Source organism: Orbicella faveolata, unplaced genomic scaffold, assembly GCF_042242905.1.
Source record: "Orbicella faveolata isolate gen_17 unplaced genomic scaffold, um_ofav_v1 contig_1, whole genome shotgun sequence".
Taxonomy (NCBI): domain Eukaryota; kingdom Metazoa; phylum Cnidaria; class Anthozoa; order Scleractinia; family Merulinidae; genus Orbicella; species Orbicella faveolata.
The window spans coordinates 1,799,036-1,818,117 of NW_028301536.1; the positions used below are offsets into that span (position 1 = coordinate 1,799,036).

Sequence of the window (19,082 nt, forward strand, 5' to 3'; positions counted from 1 at the left end):
TTTGACGACCGAGGGATCAAGGCTTTTAGAGAAAAAGGTGAATGAAACCTAGGTATCAAAAACTGTGTTCAGCCACCTTAACTCTCAGGAGCAATCGGTGTGTAAAGCCCGCTCTTCAATTAGACGTAAGCATAACCATAAGCCTACTTATAAGAAGTTTATCCGCTAGTTATGGGGGCCGTGGCATTAGCATAAAATAATTAGCATAAGAAAACACGATATTTATATTCTTATGCTTTATGCTTGACCGGACAGACCGGTAATGAGAATTACAGAAGTTATCAACATACGGATATTCTCTTGATATAACACCAAATTTCTAGGAATAGCCAACAAAAAAATGCATGGTTCTCAGTTAAGAGAATAGCTTTTATATCTTGGTAGTGAAAGGGTCAAAGATGTCAGATGAAATGATGGAATCTCTGGTAAGAAGGGGTGGCACTATCGACAATGACACGTAATGGGAAGTTCAAATTTGTTCGCGCACATTGTTACGTCTGTCACGTATTAGCTCTCTCTGTCCTTGACTTTTCATGTAGTTTGGAATGAGGAATATTTTTGGATTGACTTCCGGCTCACGTACAGATGATTATTTAGTTCGTCTGCTTGCAAACAGTTACTGGAGTTGTATTGAAAGCCTTTCTGTAGTGCCTCTTTTGAGTATAGACTGGTAAGTATATGATTAAGTCTTACTTTATCAGTAGTTTACATTGTATTCAAAGGAAGGCCGGTTACAAGCTATGCAAAACTTTAAGGCTTTGAACTAAGGAGCTACGACACGGTTCGTGCATTTTGAGAAATTTAGCCGCCTAAACTTTTCAAGTCGCTCATTTTGTAATCCCGCTGTATCTTCGTAATGCTAAGCCATCCTTGTTCCTTTTCATTTATGTTTACCTCTTGGGTGTTTGTCTAACTTGGTAAACTATAATTTAAAAGATTTTCTTCCAGTTAACGGCAATTTACGAAGCCCCGATAAACAACTCAAATTATCGTCACGTAGCTACTTAGCTTGAAGTCGGCTTCCATGCACGAGCTGCTACGCAAGTAATTATAACCCTGTAAATTTTACTCGATCGACACTGAGCTGAGAGAAAATACGTAGTTCAGGTTACAGTTTACCTTCGGGTCGGTAATTTTCTTCAAATTTGGAGTTTTGGGTCAAAGTAGTGGTCGAGGAATAATCTAAATATTGACGGAGAAATGGCGGTTTTACGTTTTCGCCGGAAGTAAAAGTTTACCTTTTGATTGACAGCCCTATGGCGCGTATGCAATCAACCGAGACGATTTTCGCGGGAATTACGTGTATGGATGTCACGAATAAATGAGTTGCCAGTAATCGGATACCCGTGTTTGCGAAAAGAACTCTGGGATCGTCAGGGGGCAAACATTGCAAATCGCTAGAAGGAAATGTATGGCGAAAAGCTGTTTCGACGCCCAAAAACATTGGTTTGGGGAGAGATCAACGCTTTTTCGCCTTTGTTTTATCGCAAATGGATTTTGGCAATGTTGATACATGGAAAATGTAAGTTTTTGTTTGAATAACCGTGAAATAAGTGATAAAATTTACCGATAAACTCCCTTTTGCTTGCGTGAGGTTTATTGTGAAATACATTCAAGAGAATATTCAAATTTCAATACACGCCTGATCTCGAGAGGCTACCCGGAGCAAATGGTAGAAAAGACCCTCCGAGAAGTTAAATACTAAGACAGAAAAGAAGCTCTAAAACAGAAATCGAAAATTGCAGAAGGAACTACTGCCCTTTGTGTCGGGCAATTTCACTCAACCGTCAATACCAAACTTTGGAAAGCATAATCACGCACAAATGGCACTTTCAAATACAAATACTCAGAGATATATTAAGGGAGCTACCCTTGATCTGTTATAGAAAAGGAAAATCACTGAAATACGTGCTTGTAAAAGCAAAACAAAGGCTTTGAGCAACACTAGTAGCCACACAGCATGAGTCGCGCGGACTCATTTGTCATTAAATCAACCCCAGACAGTACAATAATCGCCACCGGGCTCATTTCCAGTATTATTTGTACGACTAAGCTTTCAAATAAGCCAAAAGTAGCCTGTACACAACTTAAAAGGCTTTACGGGGTTATTTCCTCTCGATTTACACCTAATTAATTTTGTAATATTTTCAGACCATTACGCGATGTAGATTTCAAAATAAACTTCACGCAAGCAACGGAGTTTATCGGTAGATTTTGTCACATATTTCACGGTTATTCAAAGAAAAACTTACATATTCCACATATCAACATTGCCCAAATCCATTTGCGATAAAAACGACGACGAAAAAGCGTTGATCTCTCTCAAAAATCGTTTTCTTGTACCTCGAAACAACTTTTCGCCATACATTTCCTTCTAGCGACCAGCAATGTTTGCCCCCTGACGATCCCAGAGTTCTTCGCGCAAACACGGGTATCCGATTACTGGCAACTCATTCATTGACTACTCAGTTGTTCAGCATTGTTGTTCTGACTACCCAGCATTTTTGGTATTAGGTGTAACTCTATTAGCTACCTTGGGAGGGCTGACTTCTCATACGTTTCTTTAGAAAACGCATTGAAACATTTACATGCTAGACAGGGTATCCCGCCTACCCGGGGCACCCTGTCTACTTGCCCGGGGCACCCGGCTAGGCGGGATAGCTTTTTACCATGTAAACGTTTCGTGTCGGGCTATCCTGGCTCGCCGAGGTGAGATAAACCGCGAAAACATGGCGGCGCGAGGTGAATATTTTTGTAATTACCATTTGCCAGTGTTATCTGCCGAACAGAATGACAGTCAGCCTGAAGAAATCAATGTAATAGATGAGTCTCAGGCAGAGAACAGGCCCGTGCCCGTGCACGACGCTGAAATATGATGTCAAATAAAGTTTCTTTGGTCGGCCATTTTGTTTGTTGTGCTTAGCGGCCGCTCAAAAGATAGCCCACGCAGCCCTATGAAGGTACAGCCCACTCACTGTCCCGGTTAGGTGAGTTGCATGTAAAGGCGGGCTATGTGTGTCAACCCTTCCAGCCTGGTAGCCCGGTTAGCCGGGGCACCCTCCCTCCATGAAAACAGGCCCTAAGATAAAGCTGCACATATTGAATGTATACATGTGTTATATGCGGGGCCGTCGATAAAACCAGGAACATGGAACATTCCGGAACATCTCGGAACATCGAATAATTATAATAGTTATTAAAAAAATATATGTAAAAATAAATTTTCAAGAATTAAATTACTGCGGTTAGTCAATCACACGCGACCTTAAGCGCAAAAGCATCCAGACAAAACCTAAGTTTTGGTGGACGTCAATCATCTCCGCCCCTTACGCCCGGTCCAAACGCCGCTCTACTCATGTGCCGAACCAAACTTGATTAAGTTCGACTTTAGAGCGACTTTGGAGCGACGGCTGGTTCAGACGGCGTACTTGCGTCGAACTTAATTCGGGAAGCCGGTGGTAACAATTTTCGACGAGAAAATATGCATTCTGAATTCACGAACTCTGTCCAAATAGAAAAGCTGTGACTAACATTTCGCCGTTATCATGCTGTTGTAGCAATATTTAGGGACGCAAATTCAAACTCAAGGTTCAGTGTTTATATTTAGACAGGTTTTCTCCCGGTCAAATCGACTTGTTAAAGGGAAATCTAATAAGCTGGGTTAATATCACGAAGAAAAAGCAAAAAAATGAATTTGCGCTAAAGAAACTCGCTTATACAGTCCCGTTCCTCATAAATCGAAGGCATACTGGTATTTTGTTGTCTTTATTTTTAGCGACGACTTTGAGCTTCATGCATGACTGGTCACGACACTCAATTTTGAGCCAATAACGAGTCCCGTTATATGAAAAATAAATTACAGTAATTTATGCATTAGGTTCGACACATGAGGAGAACGCCGTATGAATCAGCTGCCGCTCCAACGTCGCACAGTGCGACAGACTCTGCCGAATTTAATGTTGTTTGCCGCACCAAACTTAACCTGCCGAACCAAACAGTTAACTGATTCAAACGCCGCTCTTCTGCCGTATTTAACTCATCAGTTAGGTTCGGCGCAGAATGGAGCGGCGTTTGGAACGGGCCTTACCGACGGTAAGCGGTCCACTCGTAAAAATTGCCATTTTAGTTTTAGTGTGCACGGCTGGCTCACCAAACACACGTGCATTAAATATTCCTTGAAATTCATAACTGAAAACGGCGGATCGGGTTCTCAACGGCCATTTCGCATGCATGAATGACCCCGAGATCAAGCATATCTACACGCGACCAAATTATTTCTGCACGTATTTGTCCAACCTCGTTCCTAGGGTCTCTCATCTTACCGCCCCCTGGAGCGAACGAGGATAGCTCCCGGGGGCGGTAAGATGAGAGACCCTGGGAACGATGTTGGTATTTGTCCTGGGGCTACGAACTGAACAAGACTTAAATTTCTTATAAACCTCATAATTTTGTAAGGTAATAAGTTAAAATTTTTATAGGTTTAGTAATGTTCAGTCCGTACCCCGAAGAAAAATACGTGCAGGAATAATTTGAATTGTTCGCTCGCGTGTAGTTTGCATGATCTCGGGGTCATTCATGCACGCTAATGGCCGTTGAAAAACCCGACAAACGTCTTCATTTATAGGTTTCAAGGAATATTTAATGCCAGTGTATTTAGTGAGCTAGCCGTACATACCGAAAGTAAAATGAAAATTTTTACGAGTGGACCACTGAAAAACTTTGCGCTGAAGGTCGCGTGTGATTGATAACCGCTGTAATGTTATTATTACAGTCCTAGAAGCACTTAGGGACACACCACTCTACAGTCTATGTTGCTAATCACTTGAGTGTACATAAGTGTTAAATTTGTCTGTTGATTGTGTAATGACGTCTTTGACCGGCTTTTGACAGCTGTATTTTGAAGAACGTCATTTCGACAGGTGTCCTTTATGACTAAAATGTCAGTTAACCCCGCTTGTTTGGGCTTACTTAAATAAAGTTACTATTAAACTTAAATATAGTTATTATTATTATTGGGCTGCGTTAGCTGTTGTTGATATGTGTTTGCCGAAGAAAATGAAAAGTTTACTTAATCCATAGCAATATTTGACAACAGCATGATAAAATGTGAGATGGTTTTGACGGTTGAGTGACTCGTAAAGTCTTGTAGCTAATTTTAATGCGTTGAGAATAACTTAGTTCCTGAATCAGCGTAATGTAAAAGATTACGGGGAGGGGGGGGGGGGTCCCTGACGCACACCACACAATATAGTTATGTGTAGGCGCCATATGTATAAGGTGTTGTTTTTGCCCCCTTCCGAGTCTGAAATTAAATTGGGTACGGTTTTGTACACTTTCTTTAACCGGCTGCAGTCTGGAATTGGTTGTGATTTTTAGCAGACGTAACTTTTTGTGATTATTTTTTTCTTAGGACAAGCATTTTGAGTATGAAATAGGGTACGGAAAATCATTTGATTGTTGTGACATAGGTAAGGGTTTCGAGAAGCATACCGCACAACCCTGCTCGAATTTTTCGGGAGTACTCAATTCTAGATAGGTTGCTAAAACACTCTGTATCAAGAGAAAATGAGGTGATCATGGTCTCTTGTCGGTATATATTCGGCAATACATCAAGCAAAGGACTGACCTCGCCTGGAAATTTTGAGATAATTGTGACCACTATTGTTTTTTTGTTGTTGTTTTCTTTTAGGTACCATGAGTACTAAAGAAACTGGTTTGGCTTTTTCGGGCGGCGGCATTCGGTCAGCGGCGCTGTGCTCTGGAGTCCTGCGCAGACTGCTCCAGGAGAAAGCAAAAGTAGATTATGTAAGCTGCGTGTCAGGGGGTGGTTACACGGGCACTTCCTTTCTGGATTGGAAATACCGAAAAGAGAAGAAAGAGGACGACGTTGAAGAATGGCATGAGGAGTTCTTCGACCACATGCGACGAAAAGCAGGGTATTTATGTGACTGGGAGAAGCCACTGATAGGAATCCGAGATACGATAGTACTGTTTTTCCTGGTGCTCATCGTCACCTTCATTTTGCCGAATGTCATTTATGGGTCTTACGCATTTCCTGTTGCCTTCATCATCGATTACATGTTCGGAAAGTACCTTCGAGACCAGGAGGATTGTGATAATGCTACAGCGATCGGGATTCATCAGAGTGACCAGAACGCCACGCCTCAAGAAATCCGCCAACATTGTCTTTCTCGTCAAGGAACCAAGGCTTCCGCCAAGATTCTCCTATTTTCCATCCTGGGCGTGCTGTTTGGCATATTTTACATTCTATCGCGCAGGTTGTCTCAGAAATTCTCTCAATATTTTAGTTTTCTCTCGGCAATTTGCTTTCTGTTGTTTTCGTTTACTTTCTTCCCGTTTGCAATACATAGTTTCTTTATTGAAATCCCCCTGTGGAGTCGGTTGGTTATTGTGGTGATTGGCGTTGTCCTGTGGTTCTTTCTTCCTCTCTTGCGCAACAAAACATCCTGCGGTCTTATAATATATCTTTATTCTTATATCATCTACTGGAAGGTGTACGAAGCTAAGATAGTAGGCATTGTGTTTTCTGTTGAGCTATTTAATCGGTTGCTCTTTGCCTCTGGGTTTATTTTGTGGTTTGTACCCTATTTGGACGCATCACGCAAGAGACTCATCCATGTCTACAACAGGTAAGAAATTAATTGTTGTTCAATGTCTTCGTACATCCACACAGATTTACTGTTCACTGTTAAAAGTGTGACGCAATGGGCAAACGTTTAATGGCTAGTCCCTCAGTACTCTACCCAGGAAGCAAGTTCTTCTAGCCAGAAGTGCAAATGAGTGTTAAGGAATTGTTATTATGACCCGAAAAACATTCTGGGGCCTGAAGTACAGCCTGAGATGAAGTAGGATTCCATGTTGTGGGCCGGAGGGGGGAGGGGGGCGGGAGGGGAAATATGCCTAGTCTTTCTTCCAGTGCTGGTCCCATATAAGCTTACTGACGAACGAAGAAAGATCTACACTTGTCCTGAATTTGGACAAGGTCCAGTCGGCAGTATTGAGAAATGATGGGGATTTGAATTTTTCTAAGTACAGCACTGAGCTGAAGCTGAATTGCTGTAGCTTTTTGAAAGTAATGCAGCTCATTTCTGGAGTAAAAAAAGACTAGAAAACAAGGAATTGTGACCAAGAGCTAAGCTTAACTTGAAAGTGAATACAATCCATTTATCATTCTTAGAGGACCACAGGAATGTATGCCAACTGAAAGTAAGACGATGTATGCCTTTCAAAAATATTTACTGCAGCAGTTAGCATCGAGCAGGTGGAGGTTGATGGATGTTGCAGTGCGACTAAATGTCGACGGTTTTTTTTTTTTACTCATTTGGGTTTCTCTTAACCCGATTGATTTGCAGGTGGAGACTTCGAAAGGCATTTTACTCAAAGGAAAGCCAGGTCACAAGGGGATGGCTGGAAAGGTTCCAAGAAGTCTTCTGCCCTTTGTGGACATGTCTAAAGAAAAGCAGTAGACGGAAGTCTAGACAATACACAGAGCAACAGGCGGCCATCCTTGGAGATCACGATCCGCGGGCTAATGACCCCACCATCGAAGGAACTAGGCCAGTAGAGAAGAGAGCCTTAAACTTGGGAGATCTAAGGGGCATGGAGCCCGAGTACATTTCAAACGTGACCGTCCACGACTGGAAGAAAAACGAGAATTCGGATAGAGATTCTGCTCCGCTGACAATGTCACCTACCAAAATCGAGCGGTTGGATTGCGACCCATCGTCTTTCGAGCAATTTAAAGGCAAACTGGAACCTCGAGATGTCGAATTATCAGACGCCATGGCCACCTCTGCAGCGGCAATTTCAGGTTATGACTCCTCTCTCAAAATGATCCGCCTCCACACGATTCTTGGATTTGAAATGGGAATCACAATGATCAGCAACTTCAAGGCAATAAAAGCTGAGTCTTGTTTCATGAAGGTAAGTAACTTGTTTAGCCCTTGAAACACCATAATTTCACATGATATGACATTACTTCATCGGGGAGAAGGGATGGCTCAGTGATGAGAGCGCTCGTCTCCCACCGCTGTGGCCCGGGTTCGAGTTTGTGTTGGTTCTCGTCCTTGTTCAGGGGGTTTTTTCTCTGGGTTCCCCGGCTTTCCTCCCTCCACAAAAACCAACTCTTCAAAATTTTAATTCGATCTGGAAGCAGTATAAGAAGAGCCACCTCGTGGATGGGCACTGTTAAATTCCATTCTATTATTATTTACATCATATAACTTGGTATGGGGTGGACATTACATGACATAACTTCACATGAGATTGATATTACATGACATAACTTGACATGAAATGGCATGTCACCCCAAGAGACAACACACCATGAGTCTAAAAATAACCAGAGAGGGATGACATTTGGAACTGATATGGCCCTTTTTGGGGATTCAGTCTCTTAGTTAGATTCTCTCTTGGCAAGGATATAATATGCTGCACGTAACACCCTCCAAGTCAGAGCGGTTTCTCGAAGGAGAAATCGCAAGGCGACTAGCTAGGTTTAATTACCAATTAAAGCTCCATGCATTCCTATACCGTGCTTTTTGTTTACAACAGGTGGTCCCACTTCTCATAAATATTCTCCGTGGTCTTCCATTAATCGTTGTACCAGCCATTTACTATCGTGGAGGCAATGGAGCAACGTCAATTGAAGCTGGAGTAATTACATTCTTTGTAATTCATCTTATTTTGGCTTTGATTGGAAGTTTCGCCGACACGGGAACTGAAAACCCAAAGTGGTGGCAGAAGATAGCTGGGTAAGGATGTAACCCACAAATCTGATTTTTACGTCGACATCTCTCTGAAATGATACAGAAGTCCTATTGCACCAACTTCTATATTATTGTTTCGAGGTCAACTTTAAGTTAGCTACTGTAGATTGAAGCATTTCCAAATCAGGAAGTACGTTAGCTTTGGTCTGTTTCGTCAACCTCCAGGGCAAGTCAGTGTACCCTTTCGAATCACGGGACACTAGACATCAATATGTCCGCTTTTTTGGGTGAAACCATCTAGGCATTAACCTCGCTCATACTGTTTTATCCTTACTTTTCCATGGTTCACTGTTAAAAAAGGATAACGCCAAGTGTTAGTAGGTCGTTGTGAAGATGGCCCACGACCAGTTATGATAGCGTTCATTTGTTTTCAATTGTGGCGTAATACGGTTTAGAAAATCCAACATATGTTGCATCAATAAATCTTTAAAACAAAAGAATAGTGTAAATCCGTCGGATTCCAGTTACACTGTAAAACAAAGGGTCGCCAAAGCTAGGAGGTCATGTGCAGGTTGAAGAAACCCTTTGTCTGAACGATTGTCGTTCCTGATATATTTTGCTGTTTTCCAAGGTGGTTTATCGTGCATGTGTCGTTTGTGAATTTCGTGAGAGAAGCCCTTTCCATGGAGAACATCGGCCCCGTCCCACCCCCTGTGATGCTACTCAGCGATGGAGGCCACGTGGAAAATCTAGGGATTTTGCCATTGTTAAAGAAAAAACTCAAGAAGATTATTGTAGTCGATGGCAGTGGTTATACTGATGAGAAGTCCTATGGAGAAGTTCTTCTGAAAGCATTGATGCTCGCTCGTACCAAGCTGAACTGTTCGTTTCTTGGCGAGGGTGGTCGGGACGTCATTTCAGACCTGTTGGAGAATTTTGTGAAACCGCAAAAACCAAATGAAAGAAAACCACGACATTACAAGTTTGTATTTGAAAATTTTTTGAGTTTTCATTTCCTTCCTTTGGTAGTAGACGCGTTGGCTAGTGCAAAAATGTCGCGTTATATAAGGGGTCTACTTGGGGTGTTTTCATGCAAGACACTCAATTGTGCCCTAACGATTCTCTTAGGAACCCACCCATTGTACACTTACCATGCTAAAGAGTTCTTTTCGTTAGGAATGTTTTACGTCCTGGGACGAGGAGCTTGCAGAGGCACTCCCTGGAATTTTTCGTAGAAGAGTACCGTCCGGTTTCGAAGTATTAACAGTGTGGTCCCAATAACGCGCACATCCTAGCGACCACCAAATGAGCGGGGATTCGAGATATCCAGGGCAAAAAAACAGTGGTATACATTGAAACGGGTCCACGCCCTGGGAAACGCTGCCGCAAGTTCGTCATAACGGGACTCCACCGTTGTTTTACACTCGATGGTAGTTTTGAACTCTTCACATAGGTACAGTAAAGGGTTTGAACCCGTGAGTAACAGACGATAGCGCTTTGTGATCGTCCGGGAGAGGGTAGTACTGAGAAGGACTGTTGTTGGTGACAGTCACTGACGTTTCCACAATCTATGCGAAAGTCATCATCAGAGTCAAGACTCTGAGTTTGACTTTACTCTGTCGACTTGACTCTGATGATGACTTCCACTCAGTTGTCGAAACGTCAGTCAGTCACCAACAACAGTGGTTCTCAAGACTACCCCATCCGAACGATCACACTACACGGTCGTCTTCATATTGAGTAAAAGAAATGTCTTCTTTTTACTAGATTTAGAGTTGAATACTACCAAGATGATGCTGGCAAAGTTGGAGAAGGTGAAATTCTATTCATTAGACCAAGAGATCCACGAAAAGGTGAAGAAAGCGAAGTCAAAACCTGGGAGGAATTTGGTTTTAATTTGGAGCCACGTGACTGGGGAGATAGTCCGTATCTGACGGAAGAGGACGTCGATAAATTGACCTTCTGCTGCTGTGCGTGTTGCAACAAAAAATCCTGGCTGAGTTGCTTGTCGGTGGCGCTGTGTAACAAGTTCCCCAACACCTCCACGGCCAATCAATTCTTCACTCCATTGATGTTCTCCGCTTATCACCGTGAGGGTTTCCGAGCATGCGTCGAAGCTAATGCTGCTGAATTTCTGAAGGATGACCGAGGTGTCCTAAGACGAAACAGCGAGAATGATAATATTGATGTGTGAAAGACACTTGTGAGCCCGGTGTGTTTATTTTGTCAGCAAGACATTGTGTACGGTAGAGTATTATATTTGCACTCAGAACAAAATACAACTGAATTTTATAACCCCATTTTGAGAGTTTTAACTTAACAAGTTTATTAAGAGCTCAACATGCATTTTTACGTTATGGTTTTCTGTTTTTAATTACTTAAGCAATTAATTAATTAAATTAATTAATTCGTAGTTAATTAACTAATTAATTTGTCTTAATTAATTAAGATTCGATGGCCAATATAACTTGATACAGTTTCAAGTTCATGTCTTTTATTTGTATGAGTGTTTAACTGCATTTCCCCGACCCTTTTTATACAGGAATTATGTATGAGCACGATTTTGGTTAAATGATCAATAAGTAGAATGGTTTGCTTGTAAAACAATTAGAACGGATTTCCGACACATTTCAAAAGTTTTGAAATAGCACAACAATCTTGATCAATAATTTTATGCTTGGATGGCTTTTTATGCGTACGCTAAGTGTAACAACAAACGTTATTCGTAGCTTTTATGACCAGGAAAGAGCTACATTCCTTGCCTTGTTCCTGTTTGTTTTAAATGGCCGATGTAGCTTGATATAGCTTGCAGGTCGGTCGGTTCATGCCTATTATTTGCTTGCGTGTTTACCTTCATTGCAAAGTTGTATATGAGTACTTTAGGTAATAGAAAAATTTGGGTTACAGTAAGATGGCTTGCTTGCAGTTGTACAATAGTTAGTAAAGATTTTAAACAAATCTCGTTATACTTAAGAATATTTTTAGCAACCTACATTAATTTAAGTCCTCAGCCGATTTTTGGTTGTTCTGGGTGAACTTTACCTGTTAGCTTTTGTGCGTGATAATTAATAAAGAGCGTGTGATCTCAGTCATTGCTGGTGGAAATTTTATAAACCCAGTCCCAATAGTGTAAAGACTTAACTTGAGTCCCACTATCTCCATTTTAGATATCTAAACTTTCCATTATTTTGAAGCGCCTAGTGTCAGCAAGAGTACGTCACTTGACAACAAACTCGTTATCATGAACCTTTGCGCCGGTGCTAACGAGGCTGAAAAATGCAGGACTCCAACAGCCCATATTAACGATAGCCGCCATGATGGTTTTCGTATTATAATGCAAATTAGCCACGTTGTCCGCCAGGGGGCAAACATTCAAATGGTTCCCATTTTCCCGAAAATCGGCTCGCCTACATGGTCAAGTATCTGTACCAAAATCACATTTGGGAGCCAAGTTATGGAATAATGATTTTATTATTAATTTAAGTTTGAAAAAGTTTCTCGATAACTTGACTTATTAACTACGCGAACCGTTTTCTTTTTTATAAAAGCGCCGAAATTCTGTAAAACTTGGAATATCACCCCAATACTGAAACGAAAGCGTGGATATGAAAAACAATTATCAGACATAATAAGAAACCAGGTGAAATTTTAGCTTGTTTGCCCCCTCAGAAATCACGTGCCTGATTTGCATTATAATTTAAAAACAATCACGGCGGTTATCATAAATAAGGCCTACAGTAGAGGTCGTGTTGCTCCCCAACCCCTCCCCTAACGAGATAACTTGCAACGACGATCGATTTTTCGCGCAACATTAAGAGGGTGTTAAGAGGCAATCATGTTACACGTGTCCATTTTTTAAATATTCTTCACCTTGGGTTGCGAGATTTTGAACGCAAATCAAAAATTTGCAACATGTGGTCGAGCCAAATGTTGCGCGAACAAATCTGCCCCGGTATCATGCTACACGGTTTTCAATTTTTCGCGCAACATTGCTGCGTAAAAATCAAGTTGTTCTGCGTAACACTGGCTCCCGCTACGAGATATGTTTAGTATTGCACCTTAATGAGATTCATCTTCCTCAAAAGAGGTATCATAGTGTCCTAATTGATGAAATTCCATTAAAACACCAAAAAATAAAGAAAAAAAATTCAACCCCAATCAGACATGAATTACTCTGTAAACAATACTTGCGTTCATTTCTGGACATTAGTGCCTGCTACCCTTAGGCTGTCAACTAACATATGCCGGCTTATTCGAAATGCGGTCGGCATTTGCAACACCGAACGCACTTGGTACGAAACAAGTCACACTTCATGCCTTCTTCGTGGCCTTAAATAAAATCAAATTCGATTTAATGTGCTCAAGCGTTCGTCAGGTTATTTATGAAGAAAAAAAGCGCCAACGAGCGGCGAAGGACAGAAGGCAATATAATGCCTGAGGCCCCATCCATACGTATCCGTATTCGTTGGAAAAGGCAACTTTTTTTTCGCGTCCACACGTAACGTTTTCGCATCGACCCGACTGCGCATGCTTGACGCATGCGCATTTGCTATTATACTGACAGTGTGAGGTCAGCGTTTTCGAAAAGTTCCGTTTGCGTCCGTCCACACGTAAACGCGAGAACAGCGTTTTCAAAAAGTTCCACTCTGTAGAGCGTTTTCCAAAAGTTCCGTTTTCAGTGATCGTTTTCGTCGGATACGTGTGGACAGAAGCCGTATCCATAAAGAAAAAGTTGCGTTTTCAAATAAAAACGGATAATTGTGGACGGGGTCTAAACGCCGCCATGGAATGCCGCAACCCGCTCCGCGCTGAAACAAACCGAACGCCTGATCGTAGGTTACAATTTCTCATGAGTTGAAAAAATGTGATCACGTTTTCAGTGAAAATAGTTCGATTTGCTTAGTCAATTTTTACTAGGCAGGTCTGAACTGAAAAGACGTCGTTTTCCTCTGAGGGAAAGATCAACAAACAAAACTAAAAGATTTGTTTCGTAAAGAAACGAGAACAACTAAATAAATGGATATTGCGAGAAGGGAATTCGTGTCTCCTGCAGCGAGGCTAGCGAGAACAGAGCTTACGGCTTGAAAGGATCAGGGGCTAATATCATCCCTTACACTTAGAACCCCAAACAACGCCGCCTTATTGTGTGCTTATGTTGTTACATTAGCATGTCAGTGTTTAGCCTTAGTGTTTTTGTTGTTTACTTATTCGTGTAACGTGCAATAAGGAATATTTTCATGCTGACTTCAGGCCTAGTTCAGACGATTCTGTATTACTTCGTCTGCACGCCAAGACATTAAAACAGTTGTTTTGAAAGCCTTTCAGTGGTGCGCCTATCGATTAACGACCGGCATGTATCATTCTGTCTTTATTTTTATAGATATATATATTTTTTGAGAATATAAAGTACTTTGGTGGCTTCCTGCACTACTAGTGATTACGACAACTATCACATATATCGCCCAACCTACTTTACATTGGTTTCAACAGTACTATCGTTAACATTTCTCTTATGTATAACTAAACTAACTTCATGTAAGGGTTTGCACTTTTGCGAGGGGCATTTTTTCGTAGCTAATGACTAAAGCTTTCTATTCTGTACTTAAATAAGACTTTATTAACAAAGACAGAAAGGTGAATAGCTTGGTTATGCATCTTACTGGTGTATATGTAGTATTTCATAAATAGGATTAAATTAAATTTCTTTAATATTTCTTTTTCGCATGGGCCAGATATGATACCAAATAGTTTCTCTTCAATTGTTGGAGCAAATGTTGAGTTGTTAGCAGCGTTAAATCAGTCAATTACGTTGTTCACTAAAATCTTTACAAATCGACAGTTAAGAAAAGATCAATTGAATCTTTCTCACACTGTCTTTATAATACCCCATCACGGCACAATGGTAGAAAGGTTATAAGCTATGCCTAACTTGAGGCCTTCGAATGTCTCATATATGAATTAGAGGCAGAAACATTCATAGGCCTAGAACGATCTCCTTAAACTCACGAATCTCAGTCGAAATTTTGTAACCATTCGCTGAAACGCTCACCACATTCACCAACTTTGACTTTTTCACAGAAGGCACAGCCTGATAAGCTTTACGCGCGCATTCTAACCGACGAACAACACGAACAATCTCCACAAGCGCCGCCGGTTCACTCATGAAAACCTTTTCTCGTAAGTCATCGCTGATTGCCACTGCTTGAATAAACTGATCTCTTGCCAGTTCCACCTTGAACGAATAAGCTGCCTCTGGGTAAGCATTTTCCACTAGCTCCATCAAATTATCGGCGAATGCTTCGAAATCCTCATTCGACCTTTAATACCTGGCCCGTAACTGCAATTTATACCTGTAATCTTCCTTCGCCTTGCCCGAATCGAACCTTTGAACCAATTCTGAAGTGAATTCCTCGAAGGTTAACGATCCCGAAAGCTTCAGAAGCTCAACCGCTTTGTTGGCTGGTTGATCCAGCAAGCACTTATGTCCAGGATTGAACACAAGTATTTTTTAATTTATTTAGTACTTCATATTTGGCAGGGTTATTTGACATCGTTTCCGGGGCAACGGTACACAATCACTCTTGTCTTATCTCGGCCCTAATGCATTTAACATAAAACAAAATAATATGTGTAATATGTAAAAGTGAAATGCTCAAATTTTTGAGCACTTTCAAAATGGCCAAAAAATCTAGGGGACGTTCTTGCCTGTGGCCTTTCAATTGTCGCAGCAGTTATTTACCTGAGGGAAATTAACACATTAGTGTACATTGTTTAAGGAATATGCTCATCATAGTCATACAAATTTCACTGAACAACATTGGGTTGAGTGCCACGAGTTTGTTTTACATGTTTGCACAGGTTCATACATGGTTGCCTCATGGTATGTCAAAGAGGCTCATTTTATTGGGTCTCTGTAAAGTGAGGACCGGATGGCGGCGGATGGCGGATGGCGGATAGAAAAATGCGGATGGAAAAATGCGTAAACATACAATAGAACACTTTCGATATAATAAAATTCAACTTATCCTGCCAATCTGAAGATGAACCGGCGCTTTCACTAGACAAGCACACCTTCAAGGAAATGGTTAGCAAAGATTTCGAGAAATAAAGATAAGGCCGAAGTTCAATCGACCCTTGTGTGCCTTGTGTCCCTTGTGCAGTCCACTTGCGACAGACACCTTTGCACACGTGTTGTGCACAGTCTTTTGCACATGCGAACACTCTGCGTGCCCAGCAAACTTGTCGACTAGGGTACGGTGGGTATATAGCCGATCTGTGACCGTAGAAGTGTTTCACTTATTTTGAAAATGCTGGTTTTCGGCAGAGGAAATTTTCTGAGAGGTTATTAGCCGAAGTCCTTCGATGTGGTAAAAGACAGAGTCTGAATAATTACTGTTCCTTGATCAAAGTCTTTTCGTGCTTTTTTTTTTAATTTCACTTTTTTCATAATGGGCGTAAAAAATGTTTCGATCTATGAATTCTCTGGGCCTAATTTTACAACTCAGAATGTAAGAAAACATCGTAAACTTATTTCCCCTCGTCCCGATATTATCATTCGCATTTTGTCATCCGCGTTTTATCATCCGCGTTTTTTCATTCGCATTTTATCATCTACATTTTATCATCCGCATTTTATCATCCGCATTTTATCATCCGCATTTTGCTATCCGCCATCCGCCATCCGCTGCCATCCGGTCCGCACTTTACAGAGACCCCATTTTATTAGACACCTGTTCTCTTGTGACTGAAGGATCAATCGATGACTCAAAGTATGCCATTTTTCGTATGTCTCCACTGCCAATTCCTCCACCATTCCTAAACACAACAAATGAAGATTCCAGATACCAGTGAGATTTATATAGCTTACAGTACCTATGTATATTTACTACTAAAATATAATTTTTACTTCGCTTTAATGAAAACAATTCTCTTGATGGAATTCCAAGATTAAATTAAGTTTCAGTTCAGTTCTGTTCGTCTGTCTGTCTGAGATTTCTGTCAGTCAGTCAGTCAGTCAGTAAGTCAGACACACAGATAGTACGTCATCAGTCAATCAGGCAATCCGTTAGTCAGTCAGTCAGTCAGTTAGTCAATCAAGCAGTCAGTGGGTCAGCCAGTCAGTTAATTAGGCAGGAAGTCAGTCAGTCAGTTAGTCAAATATCAGGCAATTGGTCAGTCAGTCAGTTATAAGTCAAATATCATGCAATTGGTCAGTCAGTCAGTCAGTCAGTCAGTCAGTCAGTCAGTCAATAAATCAGGCAGCATTACAAAAGACAAGTAATACAGCTACAATAAACAATCAAGACTCACTTAAGAATATTTTCCACATCATCAGTTAGCTCCTTTTCCCACAGTTCCTCATAATCCCTCAGTAGATAAGACTGTGGCCCCATCACTGCTCATACTTAAAACAAAGAACATGGCAACAATATCTGTTGGTGATCTACAAAGTTATGGTGAAGGACATTCTTAATGATCGACATAGTTTTAGATTCTCACATCACCACTTTGAGTGTCCCTGACATAAATTCCATCATTTTCACAAAGGGGTATTGCTCTCCTGAAAATTTAATAATATTGCAATGTACAGTCATGTGCCAAACTTAATATGTTTTTTTAAACATCATCAGTGAGTTTGAAAGTTGTACCATTTATGATTATGTAGACACTTTTTAATTGAACATTTCAAACATGGCAGAGCTATACGTGATTTTCTTAAGCCTTGTTAACAATGCAAGACACAACACTTCCTTTAAACTTATATTAGTTAGCAAAAGAGATTTTAGCACTTGAGGCTTAACTACATCAAAAATCTGAGAAAAAATTAATTCTTCTTAACAGCCATAGTAAGAAACATCTTTTAATATGCTACCTTAACTTTAACGAATACAAACATTAAATGTAACTGAAAAACAAAAATGAAAAAAAAAAAAAAAAAAAGAAAGAAAAAGAAAGAGAAAACATCTTTCCATCCTACATATACTAAGCTATTCACAGGAAGACAGTAAGTCAAACCTTCTTGATTTAAGAGTGACTTCTATTGGTGGAATGTACTCAACTGGTCCAAAGATCATCCAGCGATCACCAGGGGAACGATGACACTTCTCTGCAGCAAGAGGGAATTGATACTATTGCATGAGTGTTTTAAATAAAGAATTACTAAAGTAATGATGACTTGATGTGCAACCAAGAGAACATAAAATCAATATTAATATAATATTCTTTAAAACCAATAAGCAGTGGCTTCCAAGGTTTACATAGTTTACTCTTTATAGAGCTGTCATCAAAATTATGATCCACTGCTGACAGGACCAGAGTTTCATCTGCTTCTAGAATACATTATTTCAGTATGCCACCTTCTAAATCCTCCCCTGAAAGTAAGATAGATGTAAATAACCATAATTAGTGACAATAAATTTGTAACATATTCACCTAATGACATAACACTATCATCACAATTGTCATGTACATAGCTATCTTGATGCCTTAGTGCCCTGTTAGTTTCTCTATTAGTCTTAAGGAGCTCAGTCACAACATTTCAATGTGTTATTTTGGCCGAGTTCACAATTACCTTTAGATTGAAGGAACCTGAAAGTAATAGTTTACTAAGATAGAAAAACACCAAAGAGATCATAATAACCAATAAAGGAACAAGGATGGTTAAGGATCAAGAAGATTAACACAGATTACAAATGACAAACTTGATCCATAATAACCATTAACCGAAGGCCTTCATTTGGTCCAAGACATGGGAGAGCCCTGACTCCAGATTTATATCCTACACAGCAACAAAACAAAACATATATTTAACATTTTTTTATAATTTAATATTGCATTTGGTCAGATGTAGCTTTGTCTACAAATTGGTGATATTTCCTTCTAGTCTTATTTGATTCAGTAAAGTTGAAAGGTTGATTAATTAGTATGGAAAGCCATAACTTTCTTATGTGGTTGCTTATAATTATTTGGTGTGGTTTCTTCATTATGTGTTGTAGTTACTTCATTATGTTGTGTGGTTTCTTCATTATGTCCTGTAATGTAGTCCTCACGTGATGTGTTTTATCATGATGTGGTGTAATAACTTCATTATGTGGTGTGGTTCTATCGTGACGTATTGAGGTTGTTAAGTTATGTCTTGTGCTCTTGTCATGATGTAATGTTGTGTTGTGTTGTCTGGCATCTTCGCTATGTGGTTTAATCTTTATGTGGTTTCGTCTTTATGCCTACCTCATTTCCCATACCAAGCTCTAGTACCCTGGCTTTATTCCCTCTCACTAACTGGTTAAACCAATGGTTAAACCAGTTTTTAGATGGGTCCCAGTTCCTTCTCTTCCCCGGTGTTGAGGACAACAA

The 19,082-nt window shown here is 40.5% G+C and overlaps 2 protein-coding genes across 4 annotated transcripts; one reads left to right on the plus strand and one right to left on the minus strand.

Moving 5' to 3' along the window:
• Positions 1-3: 3 nt before the first annotated feature.
• On the plus strand, positions 4-11,817 carry LOC110042625 (uncharacterized). 2 transcript variants are annotated; one of them, XM_089284054.1, is made up of 6 exons: positions 4-125; positions 5,690-6,650; positions 7,374-7,944; positions 8,575-8,774; positions 9,361-9,711; positions 10,497-11,817. In XM_089284054.1, the coding sequence occupies exons 2-6, from the start codon at positions 5,695-5,697 to the stop codon at positions 10,921-10,923; spliced, it is 2,505 nt and encodes an 834-aa protein (XP_089140180.1). In that variant the 5' UTR covers positions 4-125; positions 5,690-5,694; the 3' UTR covers positions 10,924-11,817. The 2 variants fall into 2 exon arrangements, with proteins under 2 accessions (XP_089140180.1, XP_020603651.2); XM_020747992.2 differs by lacking the exon at positions 4-125 and adding an exon at positions 540-670.
• Positions 11,818-15,259: 3,442 nt separating this feature from the next.
• On the minus strand, positions 15,260-18,487 carry LOC149117674 (major vault protein-like). Of its 2 annotated transcripts, XM_089284321.1 has the most exons (5): positions 17,987-18,487; positions 17,745-17,835; positions 17,040-17,289; positions 16,460-16,544; positions 15,260-15,326 (listed from the first exon to the last, which is right to left on the minus strand). In XM_089284321.1, exons 3-5 carry the CDS (start codon positions 17,120-17,122, stop codon positions 15,270-15,272), a joined length of 225 nt encoding a protein of 74 aa, XP_089140447.1. In that variant the 5' UTR covers positions 17,123-17,289; positions 17,745-17,835; positions 17,987-18,487; the 3' UTR covers positions 15,260-15,269. The 2 variants fall into 2 exon arrangements, with proteins under 2 accessions (XP_089140447.1, XP_089140439.1); XM_089284313.1 differs by having other exon boundaries at positions 15,260-16,544; positions 17,040-17,133; positions 17,987-18,404.
• Between the last annotated feature and the right edge of the window lie 595 nt (positions 18,488-19,082).

What these genes read in the sequence shown, in the direction of transcription:
- LOC110042625 (XM_089284054.1), top strand. Translation starts at nt 5,695, where the DNA reads ATGAGTACTAAAGAAACTGGTTTGGCTTTTTCGGGCGGCGGCATTCGG. An exon ending in CTCATCCATGTCTACAACAG is followed by an intron (nt 6,651 to 7,373) that starts GTAAGAAATTAA and finishes ATTGATTTGCAG; the next exon opens with GTGGAGACTTCGAAAGGCAT. An exon ending in CTGAGTCTTGTTTCATGAAG is followed by an intron (nt 7,945 to 8,574) that starts GTAAGTAACTTG and finishes TGTTTACAACAG; the next exon opens with GTGGTCCCACTTCTCATAAA.
- LOC149117674 (XM_089284321.1), bottom strand. Translation starts at nt 17,122, where the DNA reads ATGGGGCCACAGTCTTATCTACTGAGGGATTATGAGGAACTGTGGGAA. An exon ending in GATGTGGAAAATATTCTTAA is followed by an intron (nt 16,545 to 17,039) that starts GTGAGTCTTGAT and finishes TGTTGTGTTTAG; the next exon opens with GAATGGTGGAGGAATTGGCA. An exon ending in CTTCAGTCACAAGAGAACAG is followed by an intron (nt 15,327 to 16,459) that starts GTGTCTAATAAA and finishes TAAATGCATTAG; the next exon opens with GGCCGAGATAAGACAAGAGT.